Below are 18,330 nucleotides of genomic sequence, written 5' to 3' on the forward strand. Positions count from 1 at the left end.
ATGTTTGTCATGATTTGAAGTCTATCAAGTCCTCAGATATATACATAAAAGATTACAGATTTACATAAACAGATTCAAACTTTACAAACATGAAAGATGTACAGACATTAGAGTTTCCAAATTTACAGACATAAAGACAAAATCTATAAACATGAAACATTTACAAATGTACAGGCATTCACATAACTCGACATATGCTTGAGGAAAGTGAAACTGAGCACTTGTGAAGGATATTGCATTTGGTTAGCGCTGGTTAGCGCTGTCGCCTCACAGCAAGAAGGTCCTGGGTTCAAGCCCAGCGGCCGGCAAGGGCCTTTCTGTGTGGAGTTTGCATGTTCTCCCCGTGTCTGCGTGGGTTTCCTCCAGGTGCTCCGGTTTTCCCCACAGTCCAAAGACATGCAGGTTAGGTTAATTGGTGACTCTAAATTGACCATAGATGTGAATGAGCATGTGAATGGTTGTGTGTCTCTGCGTCAGCCCTGCAATAACCTGGCGACTTGTCCAGGGTGTGCCCTGCCTCTCGCCCATGGTCAGCTGGGATGGGCTTCAGCTTGCCTGCGACCCTGTAGAACAGGATAAGCGGCTACAGATAATGGATGGATGGATGGGTAGACTGACATGTTATTGATTATATTGTGTGTGAGACTTCAGAGCAAAGTTCAGTGTGGTGATAGATTTGGGATAGAAACTATTTTTGAATCTTGTGGTGCATGATCTGTAACATTTGCCTGAGGGAACAGCTGATGGGCGGGGTGGGATGAGTCCCTTAGGATGCAGTATGTTTCCTGCAGGCAGCGGGATGTGTATATGTCCTCAAGAGCAGGCGGCTGCTTGTTGATTTTTTTGTGCAGTCTTTATTACTCTTTGCAGTGTCTTCTAATCTGCTGCAGAGATGTTACCATACCATATCAAGATGCTGTAGTTTCAGCGGCTGGACAGATGGCCTCACATTTGTCTGAAGGATATTCTGGTATAAAGTGGAATTTGCCATTTTCTCAATGACTGCAAGTTTCCCTGATCCAGTGGCTGGAAGCCCAAATCATCACCCTTCTACCACCCTGTTTGACAGTTGCTACAAGGTGTTTGTGGTGATATGCTAAGTTTGGTTTTCGCCAAACTTGGCACTGGTCTCATCAGTCCGAAGGATATTGTTCTAGAACTTTTGCACTTTGTTAAAATGCAACTCGTGCTGCCATATTATTTTTGGAAAGAAAGGGCTTTTTCCTCATCACCCTTCCATGAATGCCATACTTGTGCTGTCATGAATATAAACATTTAATGTGCTTACAAAGGCCTGTATGTCACATGATGTACGGTGGTGCTTGAAAGTTTGTGAACCCTTTAGAATTGTCTATATTTCTGCATCAATATTACCTAAAACATCATCAGATTTTCACACAAGTTCTAAAAGTAGATAAAGAGAACCCAGTTAAATAAATGAGACGAAAATATCATACTTGGTCATTTATTTATTGAGGAAAATGATCCAATATTACATATCTGTGAGTGGCAAAAGTATGTGAACCCCTAGGATTAGCAGTTAATTTGAAGGTGAAATTAGAATCAGGTGTTTTCAATCAATGGGATGACAATCATGTGTGAGTGGGCACCCTGTTTTATTTAAAGAACAGGGATCTATCAAAGTCTGATCTTCACAACATATGTTTGTGGAAGCGTATCATGGCATGAACAAAGGAGATTTCTGAGGACCTCAGAAAAAGCATTGTTGATGCTCATCAGGCTGAAAAAAGTTACAAAACTATCTTTAAAGAGTTTGGACTCCACCGATCCACAGTCAGACAGATTGTGTACAAATGGAGGAAATTCAAGACCATTGCTACCCTCCCTAGAAGTGGCCGACCAACAAAGATCACTCCAAGAGCATGGCATGTAATAGTCAGCAAGGTCACAAAGGACCCCAGGGTAACTTCTAAGCAACTGAAGGCCTCTCTCACATTGGCTAATGTTCATGAGGCCACCATCAGGAGAACACTGAACAGCAATGGTGTGCATGGCAGGGTTGCAAGGAGAAAGCCACTGCTCTCCAAAAAGAACATTGCTGCTCGTCTGCAGTTTGCTAAAGATCACGTGGACAAGCCAGAAGGCTATTGGAAAAAAATGTTTTGTGGACGGATGAGACCAAAATAGAACGTTTTGGTTTAAATGAGAAGTGTTATGTTTGGAGAAAGAAAAACACTGCATTCCAGCATAAGAACCTTATCCCATCTGTGAAACATGTAGTGGTAGTATCATGGTTTGGGCCTGTTTTGCTGCATCTGGGCCAGGACGGCTTGCCATCATTGATGGAACAATGAATTCTGAATTATACCAGCAAATTCTAAAGGAATATGTCAGGACATCTGTCCATGAACTGAATCTCAAGAGAAGGTGGGTCATGCAGCAAGATAACGACCCTAAGCACACAAGTCATTCTACCAAAGAATGGTTAAAGAAGAATAAAAAGTTCATGTTTTGGAATGGCCAAGTCAAAGTCCTGACCTTAATCCAATCGAAATGTTGTGAAAGGACCTGAAGTGAGCAGTTCATGTGAGGAAACCCACCAACATACCAGAGTTGAAGCTGTTCTGTACAGAGGAATGGGCTACAATTCCTCCAAGCCGATGTGCAGTACTGATCAACAGTTTCTGGAAACATTTAGTTGCAGTTATTGCTGCACGGGGATGTCACACCAGATACTGAAAGCAAAGGTTCACATACTTTTACCACTCACAGATGATTACAATGAGGGCTGTAAACAAACCCTTTTTATGTCAGCGAGGTCACAAAAGAACCCAGGGTAACTTCGAAGCAACTGAAGGCCTCTCTCACATTGGATAATATTAATGTTCATGAGGCCACCATCAGGAGAACACTGAATAACAATGGTGTGCATGGCAGGGTTGCAAGGAGAAAGCCACTGCTCTTCAAAAGGAACATTGCTGCTCATCTGCAGTTTGTCAAAGATCACATGGACAAGCCAGAAGGCTATTGGAAAAATGTTTTGTGGACAGATGAGATCAAAATAGAACTTTTTGGTTTAAATGAGAAGCATTATGTTTGGAGAAAGGAAAACACTACATTCCAGCATAAGAACCTTATCCCATCTGTGAAGCATGGTGTTGGTAGCATTGTGGTTTGGGCCTGTTTTGCTGCATCTGGGCCTGAACGGCTTGCCATCATTGATGTCCATCTGTCCGTGAACTGAATCTCAAGAGAAGGTGGGTCATGCAGCAAGACAACGACCTGAAGCACACAAGTCGTTCTACCAAAGAATGGTTAAAGAAGAATAAAGTTTGTTTTGGAATGGCCAAGTCAAAGTCCTGACCTTAATCCAATGGAAATGTTGTGGAAGGACCTGAAGCGAGCAGTTCATGTGAGGAAACCCACCAACATCCCAGAGTTGAAGCTGTTCTGTACGGAGGAACGGGCTAAAATTCCTCCAAGCCGGTGTGCAGGACTGATCAACAGTTACCGGAAACATTTAGTTGCAATTATTGCTACACAAGGGGGTCACACCAGATACTGAAAGCAAATGTTCACATACTTTTGCCACTCACAGATATGTAATATTGGATCATTTTCCTCAATAAATAAATGACCAAGTATAATATTTTTGTCTCATTTGTTTAACTGGGTTCTCTTTATCTACTTTTAGGATTTGTGTGAAAATCTGATGATGTTTTAGGTCATATTTATGCAGAAATATAGAAAATTCTAAAGGGTTCACAAACTTTCAAGCACCATTGTAAATATAAATATGCAGACAGAGTAATATTACCGATATGTCAAGGATGACACCCAGACTCTTAACCTGGGGAGATGGAGGAGCTATGTTATTGTCAATAGTCAGAGATAAACAGTCAATTTGGCCAGAGTACTTTTAGTATCTATAAGGAGAACCTCATTTTTATTAATATTAAGTTTGAAAAGGTTACAGGACAATCAAGATTTAATTTCCAGTACGCAATCAGGGAGTGGCCTAGTAGTTAGCGTGTCCGCCTCTCGATCAGGAGATCGCGAGTTCTACTCACGGTTGGGTCATCCCAAAGACCATCATAAAAATGGTGCCCACTGCCATCTGGCAAGGCACGCTACACTACAGATGTAAGTGGGGAGTCAAACTCTCACGGTTACCAGAGGACTAGCCCCCCACTGTAACCCTAGCTATGTATAGGCGAGAGGCCAAGGGCTATGAAACGGAGATCAGTGCTGCCAAACGAGCCATTGAATGGTGCAGGAAGGACTTTGAATCAGGGAGTGAAGAGGGTGGATGAATGGAAATACCAAATATCCTGAAAATATGGCCAAAAGGCAGAAGGTAAATAATAAATAGGACCAGAAGACAGAGTCCTGTGGAGCACTGCTAATAACTGGGCAGGACTGTGATCGGAAATTCTTTTGTTGGACAAACGGAGGGTGACTAGAAAGACATGGTTTAAACCAAGTAAGAGGGGTGCCGCCAATGATTCCAATGGATGCTAAACTCTTGAGGAGAATTATGAGAGATTGTGTCAAAGACTGAGCTGAGATCAAGGTGCACAACCACACCACGGTGAGTGAAGTTGCCAGTTGCATGGGTTGTGTGTCTCCACCTATCTGCTGCACATAGATATAACTATTAAATAAACATACAGTAGTTAGTTGTTAAACAAACATGTTTCAAAAATCAGCTTCTTAAATATGAAGTCAGTTTTAATTAACGGTTCATAAAGAAAAAATCCTCATGAGCTACTGTAATAAAGTATCTGCAAATTTCTTCAACGTTATCGCGTATACTTTATTTCAAGTATTTATTTCAAATACTTGAAATAAAGATCAGTAATGACTAAAATGAGGGAAGCTGGTCAAAAAAGATCTGCAATTCAGTGTCCTTTATTCAATATAAAAGTACATTGAATCTTAAATTAGTTCTTGTTTTGAATTAAATTGGATTTTGGGTCCACATTATATCTTAGTGGCTTTCAAATGTGTTAAAGTGCATATTCTGGACCAATTTAGTGGGTTTTTTTTATATGAAAGAATGTCCCTTTACACACTCATCCAGAAGGGTAATTTTGCACAAGGCCATCTGTCTCATCTCATTATCTCAAGCCGCTTTATCCTTCTACAGGGTCGCAGGCAAGCTGGAGCCTATCCCAGCTGACTACGGGTGAAAGGCGGGGTACACCCTGGACAAGTCGCCAGGTCATCACAGGGCTGACACATAGACACAGACAACCATTCACACTCACATTCACACCTACGGTCAATTTAGAGTCACCAGTTAACCTAACCTGCATGTCTTTGGACTGTGGGGGAAACCGGAGCACCCGGAGGAAACCCACGCGGACATGGGGAGAACATGCAAACTCCACACAGAAAGGCCCTCGCCGGCCCCGGGGCTCAAACCCAGGACCTTCTTGCTGTGAGGCGACAGCGCTAACCACTACACCACCGTGCCGCCGGCCATCTGTCTACAGCAGAAAAACATTAAATAACAAAACGCGTCTGGAAAAATCCCAATGGAGTCTGGAGCCAGATTCATGACGTTACCTGCGGAAGCACCAGCAGGCTGCGCGAGCTTTGCACGGTTTCAGTGCACAGCCAGTGTAGACCAAGCGCTCCCATTTCTCTCTCATTGTCCGGTCTTTTGGGAAACGATGAGTACTAATCCCATCAAGATCGGTGTTGCTACACCCTCCTACGATACATCTGTTAACCATTTTAATAATTACGCGATAACGTTGAAGAAATTTGCAGAAAACCACCAGGTCATTTTCTCATAAACAAACCAGCGCTGATGTAGGATTCAGAGGGAGGCGTCCCGCACGTGATGTCACGAAAATCAATGTTTCCTGGGAAATCCAAATGCAAATTTTTTTTCAGAGGCGGACCAATTCGCCTCAAATGGCTTGATTTCAACTGAATTTTTCAGGTATTGCGCAAGGTAAAAAAATTACAAGAGGAGACACTGGATTAGATCACAGTTTATTTTAATCATAATAAAATTTCTCATCTCTAGCCGCTTTATCCTTCTACAGGGTCGCAGGCAAGCTGGAGCCTATCCCAGCTGACTACGGGCGAAAGGCAGGGTACACCCTGGACAAGTCGCCAGGTCATCACAGGGCTGACACATAGACACAGACAACCATTCACATTCACACCTACGGTCAATTTAGAGTCACCAGTTAACCTAACCTGCATGTCTTTGGACTGTGGGGGAAACCGGAGCACCCGGAGGAAACCCACGCGGACACGGGGAGAACATGCAAACTCCACACAGAAAGGCCCTCGCCGGCCCCGGGGCTCGAACCCAGGACCTTCTTGCTGTGAGGCGACAGCGCTAACCACTACACCACCATGCCGCCTAATAAAATTTCTATTGATTACAAAAGTACAGCACACAGAGATATGCAATGTAACCTGTTTCAACAGGTTTTAACTCATTTATATATGAAGAGATATCTGTGACTCCAAATGGAACCCACTTTCATCAACTCTTATGGAAGCACACTTATTTATTGCCATGGATGTAATGACTCAATTTTTTTTTGTGCTCAATCAAATATAACTCGCAGTATTACAGTATTATTGCTGCCTTGAAAACAAATAATGTTCTAGTTAGAACAAAACTTTGTAGTTTGTTGTTTCACTGCATGTCTTGATGCAAGCTTGCCCATAATCCAGTTTGACATTCTGTTGAATATTTATATTTTGGTGCAATTAAAAGATCCACTTAAGATAAAGGTTAAAAGTTAAATGTGTCTTCTGAAATACAGCAATCAAAGAAAAATGTGTGTCTAGTCCATTTTAGAACGCTCCTCAAAAACACATTTTAACATCCATTAATAAAAAGGGCATGTATTCAGTGACTTCTCACACACACACACACACACACACAAAGAGCTCTGGAAAAAAATTAAGATACCACATCATTTTTTTTTCTTAAACCAACATCTCTATGTACGGCAGCCATTTCATTCCAGTGTCTATCCTGGAATTCCAACACAAACGCCTCATTTTACTTAATGAGGTACCGTACTGATTAGGTGATCATCTGAACCAAATCTTATTTAAATGAGGAAAATATAAAAACCTCTGCTGTGGGCATCACTATCCTCTTGCAGTAAGACCAGTTTGGATGGCAAAAAGAGCGCTAGTAGTACCTTAAATTTAATTAGAATACAATAACATATTGTGGCAGCGGGGGCGTGGTCAAGTGCCGGTCTGTGACAGGAGGGTGGAGCCGGGGAAGGTGAGTGGCAGAATCGCGACACCTGAGGATAATTAACCTGTTTGTGTGTGTTTTTTCCCAGTAACCGCTCCCTATTTAAGGAGGCAGAGAGAGAGGAGAGGGAGCGCAACCCGGGACCAGACGAGTGTGTGTGTGTGAGAGAATATGAATAGGATTATTAGACTGAAAAGTTATAAAAATAAATCACCTTGTCTGCCTCCAAACGCTGTCCTGCCGTCCTCTGTGCTCCACCCACACTCTATACACGCTACAGTGGTGCTGAAACCCGGGACAAGGTGGAGCACCAACACAGCAGCCCCATGGAATCCTCCCCGTTCGCGGACTTGGTCCACGCCCTCGCCACGGCTCAGCAGAGCCAGCACCAGGCACTTGTCACGCTCCGAAAGGAGCAGGAGCGCCGCTTCGAAGCCCTGGTGCTGGCCCAGCAGGAAGATCGAGAGGTGTTCCGGCGTCTCCTCGCGTCGGCGGGGTCCACCAGCACCCCGGCCGCGGGCCCGTCTCCCCTCACCGTGACCAAGATGGGCCCGCAGGACGACCCCGAGGCTTTCATCACATTGTTCGAGCAGGTCGCCGAAGCCTCGGGGTGGCCGATGGAGCAGCGCGCGGCGCGCCTCCTCCCCCTCCTCACGGGAGAGGCGCAGCTGGCCGCACTACAGCTCCCCGCCGATCGCAGGCTGGCCTACGCCGACCTTCGCCGGGCTGTCCTCCAGCGCGTGGGGCGCACGCCGGAGCAGCAGCGCCAGCGCTTCCACGCGCTGCGGATGGAGGAAGTCGGCAGCCCGTTCGCGTTCGGCCAGCAGCTCCGGGACGCCTGCTGGCGGTGGCTGAGGGCCGAAGATCGTGACGCCGAAGGAATCATCGACCAGGTGGCGCTGGAACAGTTCATCGCCCGCTTACCAGCTGGAACCGCGGAGTGGGTCCAGTGCCACCGCCTGGTGTCGCTGGATCAGGCCGTGGGACTGGCGGAGGATCATCTGGCGGCTGTTCCGGCAGCAGGACAGCGGACGACAGCATCTTCTTTCTCCTCTTCTCTCTCTCTTTCTCCCCCCCCTCCTCCCGTGTCCCGTCCTCGCCCCATTCCCCCACCGCGGAGGCGGGGGCCGGCTCCACCCCAGCCGGCCCGCCGCACCCGTGGTGCCCTCCCGTTTCTCCCTTCTGTGTCTGTCTCTCCCCCCCCCTCAGGTGAGTGAGCCCCAGAACACAGCTGCAGAGGGAAGGCCCGGGCCGGTTTGCTGGCGCTGCGGGGATCCGGGCCACCTGCAGCAACAGTGTGCAGCGATGGAGGTGGGGGCGGTGGTGCGGATCCCCGACGCGCCAGAGGCTGCCCTTGATCGGGCCGGAGCATATCGCATACCGGTAAGTGTACAAGGGGCTACATATCAGGCGTTGGTGGATTCAGGTTGCAATCAGACCTCGATCCGCCAAAGCCTGGTGCAAGACGAGGCATTGGGGGGAGCACAAGGGGTGAAGGTGTTGTGTGTGTGCACGGGGATATTCACAGCTACCCGTTGGTGTCGCTCCACATACATTTCAGAGGGGAGAAATCGATAGTGAAGGCGGCGGTTAATCCTCGCCTTACCCACTCTTTGATCTTGGGGACTGATTGGCCGGGATTTCGGGGTTTAATGGCACGCCTAATAAAGAGTGGGTCCTGCCGGTTAACAGGGAAGGGTCCCGGTGTCGCTTTGGCTGGAGCTGCGGTCGCAGAGCCGTCTACGTCATCTCCGCGACAGCGTGAGGAGCCACCGGCCCCTCCTCTTTCTATTGGGGAATCCCTCGCGGATTTCCCACTGGAACAATCGCGAGACGAGACTCTGCGACACGCGTTTGACCAAGTGAGAGTAATCGATGGTCAGACGCTCCAGCCGGGCGCCACCCCCTCCTTCCCCTATTTTTCTATTTTGAAGGATAGGTTATACCGAGTGACGCAGGACACTCAGACGAAAGAGCGAGTCACCCAATTGCTAATTCCAAAGAGCCGCCGGGAATTGGTATTTCAGGCGGCTCACTTTAATCCCATGGCTGGACACCTCGGGCAGGATAAGACACTCGCCCGGATAATGGCCCGATTCTATTGGCCGGGGATTCGCGGCGACGTCCGTAAGTGGTGTACGGCGTGCCGCGAATGCCAGTTAGTAAATCCAGCGGCCATTCCAAAAGCGCCCTTGCGCCCCCTACCATTAATCGAGACCCCGTTCGAAAGAATTGGGATGGATCTCGTCGGGCCATTAGATCGGTCAACACGAGGGTACCGCTTTATATTGGTTCTGGTGGACTATGCAACGCGATACCCGGAAGCGGTGCCTCTTCGCAATATCTCAGCATGCAGTATTGCGGAGGCCCTCTTCCACGTCATCTCCAGGGTTGGAATCCCGAAAGAGATTCTGACTGACCAAGGCACCTCGTTTATGTCACGAACACTGAGCGAACTGTATGGGCTACTGGGTATTAAGCCGATCCGCACTAGCGTTTATCACCCACAGACGGACGGTTTAGTTGAACGGTTCAACCGCACCCTCAAGAATATTATCAAAAAATTCGTAAGTGAGGACGCACGTAACTGGGATAAGTGGCTCGAACCCTTGTTGTTTGCAGTGCGAGAGGTCCCCCAAGCCTCCACGGGGTTCTCCCCGTTTGAATTATTATATGGGCGGAAGCCGCGCGGCATCTTAGATGTACTGCGGGAAAATTGGGAGGAGGGACCTTCACCGAGCAAAAACGAAATTCAGTACGTTATGGATCTGCGCGCAAAACTCCACACGCTCACACACCTAACTCAGGAGAATTTGCGGCAGGCCCAGGAACGGCAAACCCGCCTGTACAACAAGGGCACGCGTCTTAGAGAGTTCACTCCGGGAGATAAGGTACTCGTCCTGTTGCCCACGTCGAGCTCCAAATTAATCGCCAAGTGGCAAGGACCCTTTGAGGTCACACGGCGAGTCGGGGACGTCGACTATGAGGTTAGGCGAACGGACAGGGAGGGGGCGCTACAGATCTACCACCTCAATCTACTGAAATGCTGGAACGAGGAGGTCCCCGTGGCGTTGGTGTCGGTAGTTCCGGAGAAGGCGGAGCTGGGGCCGGAGGTCCAAAAAGGGTCATTGGCATCACGTACCTCTCCGGTCCCCTGTGGAGACCACCTCTCCCCGACCCAACTCACGGAGGTCGCCCAGTTGCAGGCCGAGTTTTCAGATGTGTTCTTGCCCCTGCCCGGTCGCACTAACCTCATAGAACACCACATAGAGACGCCCCCGGGGGTGGTAGTGCGGAGCCGTCCTTATAGATTACCCGAACACAAAAAAAGGTGGTTCGGGAAGAACTTCAGGCCATGCTCGAAATGGGCATCGTCGAGGAGTCCCACAGTGACTGGAGCAGCCTGGTGGTCTTGGTTCCCAAGGCCGACGGCTCGGTCCGGTTCTGTGTGGACTATAGGAAAGTCGACGCGGTGTCTAAATTTGACGCGTACCCAATGCCTCATATTGATGAGCTGCTCGATCGACTAGGCACGGCTCGCTTTTACTCAACACTGGATTTGACGAAGGGATATTGGCAGATCCCCTTGACTCCATTATCCCGGGAAAAAACGGCCTTTTCCACACCGTTCGGCTTACACCAGTTCGTCACACTTCCGTTTGGGCTGTTTGGGGCGCCCGCTACGTTTCAGCGGCTGATGGACCGGGTCCTCCGGCCCCACGCCACCTATGCGGCCGCGTACCTAGATGATATCATCATTTATAGTAATGATTGACAGCGGCACCTACAACACCTGAGGGCCGTCCTTAGGTCGCTGAGGCGGGCGGGACTCACTGCCAACCCGAAGAAGTGTGCAATTGGGCGGGTGGAAGTACGGTATCTGGGCTTCCACTTGGGCAACGGGCAGGTGCGTCCCCAAATTAATAAGACAGCAGCGATTGCGGCCTGCCCGAGGCCCAAGACCAAAAAGGGGGTGAGGCAGTTCCTGGGGCTGGCTACTATCGTAGGTTTATACCTAATTATTCGGACGTCACCAGCCCGCTGACTGACCTCACTAAAAAGGGGGCGCCAGATCCGGTCCAGTGGACGGAGCAGTGCCAGCGGGCTTTCTCTGAGGTAAAGGCTGCACTGTGTGGGGGGCCACTTTTACACTCCCCTGACTTCTCTCTCCCTTTTGTGTTGCAGACCGATGCGTCGGACAGAGGGCTGGGGGCCGTTTTGTCCCAGCAGGTGGAGGGGGAGGACCGCCCGGTCCTGTACATCAGCCGGAAGCTGTCAGTGCATGAGGGGCGCTACAGCACAATTGAAAAAGAGTGCCTGGCGATTAAGTGGGCGGTCCTCGCTCTCCGTTACTACCTGCTGGGGCGCTCTTTCACTCTCTGTTCGGACCACGCGCCCCTCCAGTGGCTCCACCGCATGAAGGATGCCAACGCGCGGATCACCCATTGGTATCTGGCACTCCAACCCTTCAACTTCAAGGTGGTCCACAGGCCGGGGGCGCAGATGGTCGTGGCGGACTTCCTCTCCCATCAAGGGGGGGGGGGGGGAGTCGGCTGCGGGCCAGACGAGCGCCCGGCCTGAGTCGGGCGGTGGGGGTATGTGGCAGCGGGGGCATGTGGCAGCGGGGGCGTGGTCAAGCGCCGGTCTGTGACAGGAGGGTGGAGCCGGGGAAGGTGAGTGGCAGAATCGCGACACCTGAGGATAATTAACCTGTTTGTGTGTGTTTTTTCCCAGTAACCGCTCCCTATTTAAGGAGGCAGAGAGAGAGGAGAGGGAGCGCAACCCGGGACCAGACGAGTGTGTGTGTGTGTGTGTGTGTGTGTATGTGAATGAATAGGATTATTAGACTGAAAAGTTATAAAAATAAATCACCTTGTCTGCCTCCAAACGCTGTCCTGCCGTCCTCTGTGCTCCACCCACACTCGATACACGCTACACATATGTTCATCATGCAAGAAATAAGTTTAAAAGAAAAAGTTTTGAGAGAAAAATAATGATTCGATTCTGGCTTTACTGGCAGAAGGATAGAGTGAGCATCAGTTTGCTTCCATCCTCAAAATTTCAAAGACGGCAGTTCATAAGAACAAGGTCAAGAAGCAGACTTTGGGGACAACAAAAGTTACAGACTGGTAGAGGGTGAAAACTACACTCCACTGACTGGGATGATCATCAACTCCTTCGAATGTCACTCAAAACCATAGGATGACATCAAGTGACCTACAAAAGAATGGCAAATTGCAGCTGTGGTTAAGTCCATGGCAAGGACGGTTTGAAACAGGCTCCTCCAGGTGGGGCTGAACTCATGAAAAGCTTGAAAAAAGCCCTTCATCAATGAGAAGCAAAGAAGAGTCAGGCTGAGGTTTGCTAAAGATCACAAGGATTAGACTGTAGAGGACTGGAGTAAGGTTATCTTCTCTGATGAGTCCAATTTTCAGCTCCTCCCCCAATCACCTGGTCATCTAATGGTTAGATGGAGACCTGGAGAGGCCTACAAGCCACAGTGTCTCACGCCCACTGTGAAATGTGTTGGAGGATCCATGATGATCTGCGGGTGCTTCAGCAAGGCTGGAATGGGGCAGATTTTTGTTTGTGAAGGACACATGAATCAAGTCATGTACAAGGTTATCCTGGAAGAAAACTTGCTTCCTTCTGCTCTGACAATGTTCCTGAACTCTGAGGACTGGGTTTTCCAGCAGGACAACGCTCCAGGCCACACAGCCAAGTCAATCAAGGTGTGGATGGATAATCACAAGATCAAGACCCTGTCATGGCCAGCCCAATCTCTAGACCTAAACGCCATTGGAAACCTCTGGAATGTGATCCAGAGGAAGATGGATGGTCAACAAACAGAGCTGATTGAATTTTTTGCACCAGAAGTGGCATAAAGTCACCCAAGAGGAATGTGAAGGACTGGTGGAGAGCATGCCAAGACGCATGAAAGCTGTGATTAAAATGTCAGGGTTATTCCACCAAATATGGATTTCTGAACTCATCCCAGGTTCAAACATTAGTATTGTGTTGTTTACACTGAATATGAGCTTGATTTCTATGCATTATTCAAGGTCTGAAAACACTTCAGTTTTTTGTTATTTTGACCAGTTGTCGGTTTCTGCAATTAGATGTTCTAAGTGACAATATTATGTGAAATTGTTAGTAATTTATGGAATAAAACAACAAAAAAATGTTCATGTTCCTCAAGCACATATCTATAAATAATAAAACCAGAGAAACTGATAATTTTGCAGCAGGCTCTTAATTATTTCCAGAGCTATAAGGCTAGCTATATATGATATTTTGCAAAACAAACTTGATTGGTAATAATTGCTGAATTGAGTCAAGGCACAAGTGTCTTGGTTTAATTGTTTAAAACAAAGTGAGCAATAAAATATTGGGTTTTGTATCTACTGTAGGTTATAAAATGTCCAATAGCAACATTCATTCTAAATTTTGATATGGCACTGGTTTAGTAATACACAAGACAGTAACAGTAAAAACAGTGCATTATTATAACAATAAAAAGTAGCTGTCATGACTTTATTAGTGCAAATGAGTTGATTGGGGAGGTCTCATTTTTTCCCCCCATTTAAAGATAGCACATCCAATATATAAAATAAAGACAATCACTTTGTTTTTCGTTAAATAAAAACAGTCAATTCCTGTACCTGCAGATGTTCACCAAATTACATCAGATCAAGGAATGCAATCCAGCAATATTAATTCACTCTCTGGTCCCTGTCCTTCAATCAGACACTTCTTCCATCAAATCTGGAGAAAAATCAGACAGAAGAAGAAATATTGAAAAATTTGAATGATTTTATGGCGAGTGAAAAAATCCAGAAGGTTGAGAAATAATAGATTTCATCATAACAACTATTTACTGATTCTTCAATGGTGTGAGTGGAGTGAAAACTGAAACAATACGTTCAAGTGAATATCAGGCTAAATACACTATTCACCTCGATAAGCGTATTCATTAACTCCGGTGCATTTGAAAAGACATACATGGCGAAAGCACAGTAACTAAATAAATACAGATGTTACAGAATAACAATACTTTTTCAGTTTAAACGTTCAATGCTAAGTATGATGAGTAAAGCTAACTCACTATTATAGCAAAAAAGGTACATAACTACAGCGAAACATTCCCGCCCAACACAGTGGCGGTAGATTTAAACAGAGTAAACAACTTGTGCATGGGGACTTACTGAGAAAACAACAGAAAACACCTAGGTTGTCAAAATGATCACAGGGAAGTGCATTACTTGCACGTTTGCTCTGGACGTTTCTCCTCATCTTTTCTTTGAAGATGGGCTTGTGGTACAAGTGGTCGAAATTATTCGGATAGCTGGAGTGTGTTAAAGTCTTCTTGAGGATTTAAGAGTCCTGTGGGTCTCATGGATAAAGTGTCTTGAAGAGTGAATCATTGTGTTGCGTTTTTGCAGAGCGGCGATTCGTATTGATGGAAACCAACAAAGAGCTCAAAGTTTCTTGAATCAGTGTGTTCACAGAGCGGAGCTTTGTAGAACAGATCAGCGAGGCTTCCGTTAAATGAACAGCTCAAAGTTTTGGCTATGCATAACAGTTTTGTTGTGAGCTAGTCATGCATATTTTATTATGCGAAATAGCGATCAGGCCAATGGGCTATCAACGTCGCCCCTTGGGAGTTGTTCTGGGGAAATTTGATGCCAGACATTCCAAAGGCACAATTTTTAAACTAGTTTTATACTTTATTACAAAACTCATGGATAAACACACATTAATGCAAACTGGGAAGCCAGAGCCTCACAAGATCAAACATTTAAATAATTTCTAGCCACTCACAAATTATTAGTTATTTGGCATAAACATACTCATTAGATTAGAAGTAGGCAGGATACATTCACATGGATTAAAATGTTGATTGTTATAACCTTTAGACAAACACCCAGATGTATAAAACACATTGGTTTGGTAATAAGTCCATTCTTAAATAATTTTCTCTGACTAAAGAACATCTACCTTTGTCCTGAGCATGTGTATATGCGTATGCATTTCCTGAACGTTTCTTTTTTTTTCAGTTCGGCTAAATGTTCATTTTGAATACAAGATCCTTCAGAAAGTCCATCAAAATGCTGAGTTAGGCAGAAAAGTCTGTTGAATCGATCGGGTGGCTATTTCATAAAACCGTCACTGTTCTTAGTTCCATGGGGGACTCGTTTCCTTGGGAGCCAGTTTGAGGTCAGTAGGGGTTGCAAACCTTCATGTCCTAGAGGCCATCTGCTCAGCAAAGCGCCATTCAGATTGGGTTTAACATAAAGCATCTTCCCATGGATGTAAATTGCCTTGGTATAGATAGCGAGACAGCAGAAATCTGTATGGTGTTTGAAACAAAGGAGTTCTTCGATTCACCAATCATCTTTATCTGAATAGGTCTTGAAATAAAAAGAATCTGTAGCTTTAAGAGTGGCTGTTGATAAAATAAACATTTCTGATGAACATTTCGCCATGGACTGGGTTTGATCCAACAACACATTGGGGGAAACAGAACCATAACCCAAAAAGCATGTGTCAAAATAAAGGCGCACGCAACACTCACCACACTGGGACACGAGCCGTGCAGTCAGGAGGGGAATTTGTGACGTAAAGGGGTTGTATGATCATTAACAAATAGCAAATAATGGTAATGATAATCTAAGTTTTCATTTGTATAGATCAGTAAAAGAAAAATAACACCTTATCTACACTCTTAGAAAAAATCCCTCAAGAGTTTTCTCTATAACATGTACTGTAATGGAAATTTCTAATAAACACTTCAGAACACTTAGCAGTTGTCTTTTCAGTCATTTATTATGGTAGATCATATAAAGATATATAAAATAGGAAAGGAAAGAGAAGAATAGAAGAAGAGTAGAAGACACAACTTCAGTGATGCCGAGAGTACGCGCACTCCAAGTTGTGTTTTAGTGGCTGTTATCTATTATACTCTAAAGGCATTCGCTTACTGCTTGCATCTTCAAGTGATTGGCTCAAGATTTTCTATGAAGCTTTGTTAAAGCATGCACCTGGCATGCTCTGGTATGTGCAGGCGGATGCGTAGTTATGGAGAACTCAGGCACCCTGCTTATCACCAGCCAAGGCCACAGAAAGGCTATTACCGTACAACATGGGAAAAACATCTTTCTCAGTACACTAAGCTACTTTAACTCAACATACAGAAACACAGAGAATAATAATGTTCGTCCATTAAATTTCCCTCACATTTCCCCCTTTTTATCCTACAGGATAATAATTGCTAAAAGAAAAGAAATGTACACAATTTCAGTGATAAGAGTTCCCAGAGAGATTCAACTTAACATGTCATTGAGTGTACAGGGATAATGCTAAGGCTGTTTTTATAAGACATAGACATCTTAAGTTAACGCTAGCAAGCTAAATACATAGATCAGGAAACAATAGAACAGGAAACAACCACAAATTAAAATGTTTTAAGTTAGGGCTAATTTCATGTCAACTGTGCTGATGTCATCGAACGGTGGGTTGTGGTCTTCGTGTGGGTTTTGGAGGCCAGTCAGGCAAGTCATCTGGGTCTATTTTCACCATCTGGTAACCAATATTTGTCAGCTGCCTCTGAAACACAGACATACAACATTGACAGAAAACAGGGAGCAAACATAGCATCACAATCACTAAGCCCAGGACCGGGATGGTGGATAGAATCAGAGTCTTCCATCCACTGAACTAACATGATCAGCTGTCTTCAACTCCTCCATGTTCATCTGCTCGTAATTGTTCAGCAACCTTGCGCATCTTCTTCAGTGCCTCAATGATGTTACCAAGTTAACCCTTGCCCTTCTTGATGTGTATTGGTGCTCAGAGGGCGGGCACGCCCTATCAGCCCTCGTCCCACCTCACCGGGACTTGGAGGAAACTCGAAACCCTAAGACTTATCTATCGGCTAGACACTGAAATACTCTTCCCTATTGAGGGTGCGTGCGTGATTGATGTGATACTCGCACTGTTCCATGTAGTGATGCCTTTCTTCCTCACGAGCTTTAGTCAGCGTCTGGTCACTTAGGCCTTCCTCTTCCTCCTGCTCAGCCGGTTCAGGAACCCTCCTGCAGTGGCTAGCATGGATCCACGTCACTCTGCCCATGACCTTCACTGCGGTTGGGGTTGCAAGCAGGACCTGGAATGGGCCATTCCACCATGGCTTGTTCTACTTGGTTCATCGGAAATCTTTCACCACTATCCAATCCCCTGGTTGTAGATCGTGCAGAGGTCCCTCAGCGGGTTTGGGAAGTGCTTCTTTTACCTGTTTGTGGATAGATTTCAAAGCAGAGGACAACGTTGCACAGTAATTCAACATTGCATCACCACACAGTGTGGTGTCCGGCAGTGTTCCTTGGGCTGGCCCTATCCCTGTGTTGGGTACTCATCCAGACAGAATTTCGAATCGGCTTAACCCATGTTTAGGCCTAGTTTGCATCCTCATTTGTGTGAGTACTACAGGGAGGACCTTTGTCAATCCTAGCCCTGTTTCTGCACAAGCTTTGCTTAGTTTATTTTTAAGGGACCCATTTTCCCTCTCTACTGCTCCCGCACTGGCAGGATGGTAGGCACAAATGTTGTTTCAGGTCTATCCCTAGGAATGCTCCTATTTTCTTTAGGGCTGCATTAACAAAGGGTGTTCCATTGTCACTTGAGATTTTGCTAGGTATACCCCACCTAGGAATTATATCTCTCAGGAGTGCTTTGACTACTGCCTCTGAGTCTTGTTTAGCTGTGGGAAATACTTCAACCCATTTTGAAAACGTCAACTATTACCAGGCAATACCTTTTCCTTTCACTAGGTGTCAGTTCAATAAAGTCCATTTGGAGGTGATCAAATGGTTTGTCTGGTATTGGGTGTGCTGCTTAAGTTAGTTTGATACCTTGACCTGCATTATTTTGTGCGCATATCAAGCATTGCTTGCAAAATTTCGCAGCATAATTTGAAAACCCCTCTGTGAACCATCTCTTTGTTACTTCTGCTACCATCCCCCCTTTTGACACATGGGTGAGCCCATGTGCCAATTTTGCATAGAAAGGGAACATGTATTTTGGTAGACAGGGACGGCCCGAGGGACAAACCTAGACCAAGTTTG

At 46.1% G+C, this 18,330-nt stretch overlaps 1 protein-coding gene across 1 annotated transcript in view; it reads right to left on the minus strand.

Moving 5' to 3' along the window:
- Window positions 1-13,884: 13,884 nt before the first annotated feature.
- Window positions 13,885-18,330, minus strand: part of LOC132867611 (GTPase IMAP family member 4-like) — a 48,508-nt gene continuing 44,062 nt past the window's right edge. The window contains exon 3 of the mRNA XM_060900592.1: window positions 13,885-13,972. Coding sequence (XP_060756575.1) covers window positions 13,947-13,972 — 26 coding nt within the window. The 3' untranslated portion in view covers window positions 13,885-13,946. The remainder of the gene's footprint in view (window positions 13,973-18,330) is intronic.

This window comes from Neoarius graeffei, chromosome 19, assembly GCF_027579695.1.
Source record: "Neoarius graeffei isolate fNeoGra1 chromosome 19, fNeoGra1.pri, whole genome shotgun sequence".
NCBI lineage: Eukaryota > Metazoa > Chordata > Actinopteri > Siluriformes > Ariidae > Neoarius > Neoarius graeffei.